Source organism: Arachis ipaensis, chromosome B06, assembly GCF_000816755.2.
Source record: "Arachis ipaensis cultivar K30076 chromosome B06, Araip1.1, whole genome shotgun sequence".
NCBI classification, from domain to species: Eukaryota; Viridiplantae; Streptophyta; class Magnoliopsida; order Fabales; family Fabaceae; genus Arachis; species Arachis ipaensis.
This window is the reverse complement of record NC_029790.2, coordinates 134794470-134804340: the sequence shown is the minus strand read 5'-3', so window position 1 is coordinate 134804340 and position 9871 is coordinate 134794470. Positions and strand designations below refer to the sequence as shown.

The 9871-nt window shown below is 29.3% G+C and overlaps 2 protein-coding genes across 5 annotated transcripts; one reads left to right on the top strand and one right to left on the bottom strand.

Annotated features, from left to right (window-relative positions):
* LOC107605611 lies at window positions 1335–3409 on the bottom strand. The gene is made up of 3 exons (XM_016307543.2): window positions 3173–3409; window positions 2216–2277; window positions 1335–1882 (listed from the first exon to the last, which is right to left on the bottom strand). Exons 1-3 carry the CDS (start codon window positions 3273–3275, stop codon window positions 1643–1645), a joined length of 405 nt encoding a protein of 134 aa, XP_016163029.1. The 5' UTR covers window positions 3276–3409; the 3' UTR covers window positions 1335–1642.
* LOC110263645 lies at window positions 5302–8136 on the top strand. Of its 4 annotated transcripts, none has more exons than XM_021105309.1 (3): window positions 5302–5600; window positions 6124–6706; window positions 7139–8136. In XM_021105309.1, exons 2-3 carry the CDS (start codon window positions 6190–6192, stop codon window positions 7891–7893), a joined length of 1272 nt encoding a protein of 423 aa, XP_020960968.1. In that variant the 5' UTR covers window positions 5302–5600; window positions 6124–6189; the 3' UTR covers window positions 7894–8136. The 4 variants fall into 4 exon arrangements, with proteins under 4 accessions (XP_020960968.1, XP_020960965.1, XP_020960966.1 ...); XM_021105306.1 differs by having other exon boundaries at window positions 6059–6706; XM_021105307.1 differs by having other exon boundaries at window positions 6054–6706.

Here is a 9871-nt window from a genome sequence, read left to right as displayed (position 1 = left end):
TCTCTAGTATTTCTCAATAATATAAAATAATTAAATAACTTGAGTTAATCAAATAGATAACTCATTTATGCGCTTAAATAATTGTAGAGATTCAAATACCATGTAACGATCCATTGGTTAATAATAAACTATTAAATAGAATTTAAATTCGCAACGAATTTAGAAATACCATGTGAAAAAAAAAAAAAGATTTTTAATTTGTCACCAAAATAATCTTAATTATTGGCTTGGCTGCTCCGGCAGGATTGCTTATAATAAAAGAGTATATATGATGTTTTAATCAAAATAAAACACTTGTTCTAATTTATAGATTGCATTAAAAAAATAATAAATAAAATGTAGCATTTGGCAATGGTGAGAAAAAAGTGGAGTTTGAACTCGAATAATAACAATACTCAACAATGAAGTCAAGCACCAAGAAGATTGTATTGTTCCTAATCGTTTTTTTCCAGATTTCCATGGACAACATGATTTCATTATTGCTGAATGCTGATAGTGGTTATCGTCTATAAATATTTTAATTGGAACCATGTTAAATTACTAGGCAGTTACGACTTACATGTTAAATTATAAATAGTTGTTTGGGATTAGGACTAAGAATCAGTGAACCAACAAGACCTAAACTAAAACTAAAACTGTTATAACTAAATTCAAAAAACAATATTTTCACAACCACAAATAATGAAGAACCAAAGTCAGAGAGAACACCTGAAAATTTGGTGTTTAGTAGGTAGTTTTCTTCAACAAAAATAAGAAACAAAAATAATAATCAACCAATGCTAGCTAGTATCCTACTAGATTGTACTATGCTCTACTAATTTCCAGAGTTGTTAGAAACAAAAATAATCTACCTCAGTTTATTTGGATAAGAAACATGCAAATTTTTTTTAATAATGGAAAGTCTAGCTCAATGATCAGTAGTTTTAATCAAATTTTGTCATCATTCAGCTAGTAAATATCAATATTTTTTAAATATCTCATCTGGGCGTTATAAAGTTCCGCGCGTTATAAAGTTTTATTTTTGTCGCTCATTTCTTCTGAAAAAATACTGATTGTTTGTTGGCCCAAAATCTAAAAAATTGCTATTTTTGTCGCTCATTTCTTCTCAAATACTGATTGTTTGTTGACCCAAAATCTAAAAAATTGTCGACCCCTTACCAATCATGACTAACAAATCTCATAGGAACTCAAATAATATTTAATTTGAGATTTTCAAGCCAAATTAGTAATGACAAAAATCATTATCGAATTAAAAAAATTAAATAAAAAGTTAAGGATAATTATTGAAGAAGTTGAATAAACACAAATCAAATTTAATAACAAGTAGAAACATATATTATAACTCAAGAAGATAGATAGATTCAACTGGACACCTTATAGGATGCCAAAAGCTACAACAACTTTTTCCCTTTTTCACAACACAATGCAAGCACATGAGACAACATGGATTAAAAGTAGGAAATTAAACTCTACTAAGATCACTCCAACATATAAATACTGTCCAAATCCACCAAAATACATTAGTCTATTATTTTCATAGAAAGATTTCTTAAACATAGTCATCATCATATTCCGAGCAGACAGACACATGATATATCGACATAGAATACGATATTATTGATGTTGGAATAATACTAGTTACTTAAAAACCTCCGGGGGTAGGAAAATCGGAATATACACCGGGGGTAGGAATATCGGAATATCCGTCGGGGCTAGGTAGATCCGGAGGTGGAGGTCTTGGGAAAAATGGCAAGTAAGGAGTTCCATGCTCAATAGGTTCAGTCCTTACAGCTTTATCTGGACCATTTTTGCCAGCATAATCATCTAGATTAATGAGTCTATTATCAACTTTGTCCTTACTTGTTCTCTTGCTATCATTTTCCTGAAATACTCATACTTAGTGTATATTTGAATTACAGTTTGCAAACGGAAGTTTGCATAAAATTGATTTTGTAAAATTGATTTTGATAATAAGTTAGTTTGTGTTAACGTGATTTATGTTTGACAATCTTTATATCAGTGATGATAGTAAAATAAATGTTGTTTGGATTATACTACTCAAAATCACTTTTAGATGAAAAATTACTAAAAGAGACCTCAATTTTATATACCTGCAAAATCATGATTTTTTTTTTTGTTCTTCTTTTTGTAGAGAATTTGAAAACCTTGTTTTGAACATTCAAATGGTTTTCCAAACATGTAAAAATAACAATACCTTCAGTTTCCTTCTTGTTACAATTTCCGATGTTCCATGTCCATAGTTGGTAACAGGCAAATCTGTGATGCCATTTAATAATGTAAAGGGAAATTATATAGGTCATTTAATAGGGAGTTAATAACAATCAAATTAAATCTTATCCCATTAAGAAAAGTCGGTTGCATGAACCAATCAATGCGTTATAGATCTTATCATAAAACAATAAAAAAATCTAATACAATCTACTCAAATTAATTAGTTCTAAATAATGCTTTAATGATTTATAGGAAGATGTTGTTTAATGCATGCATGCAATGTTTAGAAGTGTACTAATTAAAGTAACTAAGATATTATAAAATGCTAACAATATCATTGTCATGGATGAGTTCAAAGGCTTGTCAAAATGATACTAAAAAATACGCATTTTACTCTTCTCATTCAATCATCAAAATTGACTCAAATTCAGTACTAATTGTGAGAATCACCATATACAATGCTTGATAAGTGAATACTTGAACAATGTCAAATAAAATAAACCATGGGAATATAAATCTTCTCATCTAAAATTTTCATATATGATCTTTAATCAGTATGTGTAAACTTTTTATTAAGAATTGAAAAAAAAAAAAGAGATTTCGACAGAATAAGCACATAAAAGGATTTTATCTGAGTTGAAAATAAACAAAATGACATTGTAATATGAAATTTGATACAAGCACATAGGATATTTTGAAAAATCAAAATGTGCATGATTTATTTCACAAAAGGAACTTTGAAACTGAAGCCATTTCTCTAAGATTAGAGGGTTTATTAAGATTTGACACTTTATTTCTGGTTCATTATTTTTACCATTGCATGCATCCTATTTCTCCTCTATAGATGGAAAAAAATTGATCAAAGAAGAAATATCATTTTCCCTTATTTTTTCCTTAAAAAATGCAATAAAAAAAAAAGTGATAATGGATAGAGATATACCGGAAAAGTTGGATCCACCATCGGAAGATAAGAAGTTAAGGAATGCTAAAGCGGCTGCCACAGCGAGCAAGAAGAACAATGGCCAAAACCCAGAAACCTTCATGATAGTGTTCAAATGATTATTACTATTACATGCAGAACTTGGTTTGGCTTTTCATGTAACTTATAGAGAGAAAGAAAGAATAATAATGGTGGAATTAAATAAGTTAGTTGTGGACACTTATTGAAGAAGAGGAGGGAGAATGCACCCTCTCTCTCATGTTTCTTATGAACATATATCATCATCATCATGTCATGCATGTGAAACAGAGGCATGTACATAGTTAAGAAGATAAGATCGGTGATGATGAATCTTCAATAACCCATGCATGCATCCCATAACATTTTGATCATATGTGTGTTTGCATTTTTCCTTTTTGAAAAATGTTAGATCAATAATATATATATATATATCTGACTTAACACTAACTAATTTTTGTATGTTTTACGCTAAATATATTGGACTCTGCATTATTTTTTGGTTTATAGTTTCGCAAAATTTTTAATTAAATTCTTATATTTTTTTTAATTGAGTTCTTGTACCAAATTTTTTTTAACTGGGTCCCTACTCTTTTTTTTTCTTTTATTTAGGTTCCTGTATCAATTCTTTTTTTTAATTGGGTCCCTATAAAATTAAGTCAATTACTACTAAAAGGGACTTAATTGAAAAAAAAATTGGTACAGAGACCCAATTAAAAAAAAATATAAAGACCTAATTAAAAATTTCACGAAACTATAGAAACCAACAGAATAATTAAACCTTATTTTTTTTCCTTTCAAGATTTTCAAATAGCCATTTTCTTTAACCTATTAATTATATCAGTATGTAAAATATTGATTTTTTTAGTTAAAAAACTTTAATTTCAAGATTTTGAGAAGTATTTTAAGAAAATTTTTAAATAGATTTTCTTTTCAATCCCAGTTAGAAGTAACACTCGTGATCAAAATTTACTTGTTAAAGTCACCAATCAGTGAACATAAAAAAACTCTAAACAAAAATATTCATACTATTAACAAGAAAAATAAATAAAAATTGATAAAAATTAAGATTTAATAAAAAGTATTGATAATAATATTAAAAAAATATTTGTTTGTAAAATATAGTCATGAAAAAAATCTATAGTTGTTTTTGGTATCTCTTATTATAAATGAGATTGAATGACAAAATTAATAGAATGTCAATTAATTTTTTAATTTATGAAGTAAACACAAAAGCTAAACGTAAAAGTTACAATTTATTGATTTTGGTAAACGACAGTTCAAACCCAAAATCATGTCCGCGTTTAGAAAAAAAATTGGCCAAATAAAAATTATAGTGTTCAACAAAGATTGAACGTGTTTACCAAATAACCTTATCGGAATAAAACAAGTAATGCAGTTCTGTTCTAATTAAGATTTTTCTTGTATATAATGGTTCTTTTCACACACACCTAACCAATCTTTTAAGAGTTGGTTGTGTCTTTCTCCTTTGGTAAATAAAATTGCTTTTACCTCTTTATAGTATAAAATGGTTTTCATCTAAACTTAGGTTCAGACTAGTTTATGGAAAGTTAATATGCTACCAATGCATTTTGAAATTTATTGCACAATGGAAAGTTGTTTTATACACGCAATATTGATAATTAATTAGAACCATTTTAGAGGGATACAGATAGATAAAAAAAAAAAGTAGTTTAGCTAATTTGTTTGTTAAAGATACATATTAATATTTTAAATTAATATTTTTTATTAAAAATACAAAAATTTAAAATTTTAATTAATTTATTTTGTATTTATTAATAAAAGCTAGCTATTTATAAAAGAGTTTAAAATGTTACAAAACTATTTTTAAGGTGTTTAGTTTCATATGTGAGGTTTTTTTTTAAGTATTAATCTCCTAAAACTCATAATATAGCTTTTTCATTAAAACTTGATATTTCGATAACATTTTGGTATAGTATTATATTTTTTTTGGTATAGTATTATATTGGATTATTAGCTCTTTACTACTGGGCTTTTGGAATGAGAGCATAGGCCTAGAAGCCCAAATAAGGCCCACAAAATGGGTCACAAAAAAAAGGCCCACAAAATGGTCTTATTCCTTTGGTGCTGATCGTTTTTTATTGCGCGCGCTAAACAACACAAATTCAAAGAAATGGCTCCAATTTACAGCTCTGTACGAAAAAAACCGACCTCATTTCGTTGTAAGATGAAACGAAATGAGGCTCCAATCCCAACAAGATAAAAGCTTCATCCGAGAGAAAGAGAGAGAGTGTGTGTGTGTCCTTCTTAGTTATGAAGTTACGTTTGAATCTTTGTGTAGCACTGTGGTTTCTTCCTTCTTTGTGGTTTCTGCGAATTTGAGCTCTTCGAAAGTTTCCATCGGCTCCTCGCATTATTACTCACACAGGTTAGTTGCGACTACTCACTCCATTCATGTTGCTATTGTCATTCCCCATTTTGATTTTCGCTCAACCTGGTTCGAGTTTTGCAACTGGGTATTATGCTCTCCAAGTGTTCGATGAATTTTTTTAGTGACACTTAGGCTCTTTTGCATATTAATCAAATATCTCTATATTAGATATGCTATTACTAGTATATCAATAGGCACGTTTTTTAAAAATAATAAATTTTGAAATTAGTTGAGATGAAATTTGTTTATAACTTAACTAAGGGGTCTTGGTTCATGTCTTGAAAATAGCCAAAAAAAAAAAATATTTTTTATGGATTATATATAATAAAAGGTATTTTAGTAAAACAAGTTGTGCACCAACTCAATAGATTATTATTTAGTGAATTTTTAAAAAAAATTACTTTTTTGTGCAAAACTAGTAGAAATGATTGAATTGCATTCTTCTATTAGGGCAGTTTGATAAAAGTTTCATGGATTTGTGGTTGGAATTTACTTCATCAAATTACTATAAAATCTGAAGCAGGCCTCATTCCCTCATTCAAGCCACACACAATCATCCAAAGTTGGAAAAGATCTCGAGTTACAGATGGCTTGCTCAGACATGTTTGTACTTGTTCATCCCAATGGATATATAAAAGACACTGTAGGTGGTGCAACCTTTCAAAGTTGGGATCCTTTTTTGATGAATGTTGATACTGATCATCAAGAATCTCTACTTGAGTTGAAGAATCTGATATTGGCGAACATGGGTGAACTTGGAAGAAAGAAGATATCTCATATGGCATATAAGTTGCATGGTATAATAGGTCCCCAATTATCTGACAGTCGGGTTATTTGGCTCACCTCTGACCAAGACATTCACTTGATGTTTGATTTTCATGTCTCAAATCGTGAGCTACGGTGCATAGAGCTGTACGTTAAAGTTGAAGACATGATTAGCTCAGCCAGTTTGAAAGCCAATCCGCAAGTTGTTCAATCGGACAAGATTGGTAGAGGACCAAAGAGAGTACAATCACCAGTGACATCCCCAAGTTTTGTGTTCCCCAATCGTGTTGAAAATGTAAAAGTTGATGGAAAAAGAACCAATGTTTGTGCAAGTCCAGGTGAGTTCTCTCTGTGATGAGCTGTTTATCAATCAATTCAGTTTTCAAGTGATTTGTCAATTTTGCATATATCAATTTGCTAAACCACATCCATAATACCATATCTTAGTAAGAGAGGGGAAAAGAAATCTAGGAAGAAAAACTCAAGAATGGAGTGAAATCCAGTTAAATAAAATATTGACAAATTTATATTTCAATTTACCAATATTTACTTTTTCTTTTGAAAAAATAAAATAAAATATATAATGTCCTCCTTTATTCAGCCTCTTTGGTGCTGACTGCTGAAGGGGAGTATTATGCTCTTAAATCTTAATCATCTGGCAAGGCCACTATCATGCTGTGTAAAATTTTGTTTACTATGCTACTATGCACAATGTAGCCAATAAAATATACTTTATTTTCCGACTTGAGTTTCTTTCTCCTATATTGCAGCTAACATGGCATCAAGAGGTGTTGCAGTGGACAAACTCTCCCTTCCATCCAAGACTGGGAATATTGGGGTTGCCTGCAGTGTCTTTCCACCTCCAACTTCAAAGAAGTCTGCATTTGTGGACATGGGTGCTGATCTAGGACTTGATCTAGGACTTTCACCTCTGCCAAAAATGCAAAAAATGGTGGATGGCAAAGGCAAGCCGGTTGAAAATGGTGTGCTGATCCCCGACATTGAGGAGTCCAATGTGTACTCCAAACCCTTTCAAACCCAAGATATGTGCCGCAACTTGGAGCCACCTATCAACTCCAAATCTCAGATGGTGCTAGAAGGCCGAATTAAGGAATTGGAGATCCGCCTTGAGTCAAAGGAAAATGAGAGAGCTGCCTTAGAGGAATTGAAGGTTACTTTAACCGCCAAGATTAGTAATCTGGAAAACAAGCTGAAGGAGGCTGATAAGGAGAAGAGGGCTCAGTTAAGGAAGGAGAAAACAGCATCAAAGGGGATAATTGAGCCGTTGGAGGCAGAGGTCAAACATCTGAGATGTTCCGTCCTTGAAGCAGATGAGAGAGCACACAAGAACATCATGGAGCAAGTGTGTCTTCTGGCTCCGGGTATTGACTTTTCGCGTGTTCACCCTGATAATCGAGTTGTCAATGGGGAGATTGTAAATCCTAAGAAGGATAGTGCACCCCAAGTTACCTATGTTATGGAATTTGGATGCAAACGTCCAACACATCCAATGTTGCGTCCATGAAGCAAAGGAGATATCACATGGTAACATCATGGAACAAGAATGGTAGTGAATCCCAAGTTCGTTTTGTTGGCAAGCACTCAGGTGCAATTGCATAGGCAAATTGCAAACACTTCATGCTACAATAGGATAGTTTCGTTTGTTATGTAAACTTTATTTTTGAAATTTTAAATATGACACTCACTGCAAGGTGTAAAATTAAAGTGACTATTACATATATTTTTTTGGTGTCTAACTCATTACATATATATTAGAATTAAATCAACTCTAATTTCATATATTGGTATGAATTTGTTTATTCATATATGAATAATTTTGTTAGAAAAAGACGGTAAAAAAGCGAATTGCTATGGTTATGAGTTTGACTATTTTTTTAGCTGTTTATATTAAACTAACTAGTTGTCATCCTTTTGCCACGGTGGTGTGTTTGTGACTATTTAAAAAGAATAATGTAATTGTGACTATTTAAAAAGAATAATATTACATTATGAGCAAATATTATTATTTTGTGTTAGTACTTAAATAACAATAAAATTTGTGTATACTTATTAAAATTTGCATATATAAATTAATAAAATTTATTTGTTGAAAACTATTGAATTATATGAGGTGAGATTTGAACAAAAAACTTTAGGGATAATATAAAAATAATATTTAATTGAATGTTTTAGATTATATATATTAATTAAATATAATATATTATTGTTAATATATTAAAAAAAATATAACAAGAAACAAAATTATTTTCCATCACTCAAGTTTTTGGTTCGAATTCTACTTCATGTAAAATTTTTAAATAGACACAATACTAGAAAAGTTATATGTATAATAATCAAGCAATTAATTCATAAATGAATTTGACAATGTTATATTTTACCAAACATTAAATGTAATATTACTTAAATTTCACAAAATCTCATAATAGGTAAGTGTAATTTTTTTCTTAAAAAATTACTGCTTCAAAAACAGAAGAAAAAAATTATATAAATTGGTGTTAAAAAAAAAAAAAAGGCCTTATTAGTGTAGAAAGAAAAGTCCTTCTACATGTATAGAAGACAGATGTCGTCTTCACAGCCATAAATTTTACCAAAGACAAGTACAATAATGATACGGCAGCCATCTTTAATGTTCAATTTAGGGGACAATTTTTGCAACATTCAATTGTAAAGAAATTGACATAAAATAATATTAAAGTAATGATTAATTAATTTCTTATTAGTCTTTAATATAAACAGGGCAATTTTAATATTTATATAATACATATATATAAGTCCGGTTTAATACGAATAGGCAGATCTTGATTTTCAAACGATTGAGCCTAACATATATAGAAGTGTTGCATGTTATATTTTTTGTCTATGTTAAAGTTATGATATTTATATTAATATTAGTGTAATTTGTACCCAAAAAAATAATATTGGCCTAATAAAAAAATACTATGATGGCTTTAGGATATCAAGAAATTCTAAAGGACATCGACATGAGTTTTGCAATATTAAATTTGCAATAAACTACAAGGTATCGAATAAATGAATAATAGTATAAATAGTTATTTTTGACACCTAAATATAAATAATTAGTTAATACAGTTAATGCTAATTAAATACAACTTCTAAATAACATACGAAAATAAATTTTACATTAACTTCTAAATTTTTTTATTAAATAAATTATTATATAAAAAATTATATATTTATTTTGGTGTTGCATAACACATGGAGTTAAATTTAGGAAAGATAATTGTTTTGGATAGCCTACTAAACTTGACTAAAAAATAAGTGGTTCAAGAGGTACTAGAAATATATGCAACATTTGATTTAAGAAGTATTATGATATGGATTTGACGTTTTTAAAATTATTTAGTCACTTAAAAAAAATGAGTTAATTTATACTATTAATTACCTTTAGATATACTATTATTTTAAAGTATCTTTTTTTAAAGAAAAAATAATCCTAATAAATCTTGCTATATATTCGTACA

Excerpts from the sequence above, each read along its gene's own strand:
- LOC107605611 (XM_016307543.2), bottom strand. The coding sequence starts at position 3,275 with ATGAAGGTTTCTGGGTTTTGGCCATTGTTCTTCTTGCTCGCTGTGGCA. Across the intron at positions 2,278-3,172 it reads TGGTGGATCCAACTTTTCCG|ATTTGCCTGTTACCAACTAT; the intron begins GTATATCTCTAT and ends ATGGCATCACAG. Across the intron at positions 1,883-2,215 it reads TAACAAGAAGGAAACTGAAG|GAAAATGATAGCAAGAGAAC; the intron begins GTATTGTTATTT and ends TGAGTATTTCAG.
- LOC110263645 (XM_021105309.1), top strand. The coding sequence starts at position 6,190 with ATGGCTTGCTCAGACATGTTTGTACTTGTTCATCCCAATGGATATATA. Across the intron at positions 6,707-7,138 it reads CAATGTTTGTGCAAGTCCAG|CTAACATGGCATCAAGAGGT; the intron begins GTGAGTTCTCTC and ends CCTATATTGCAG.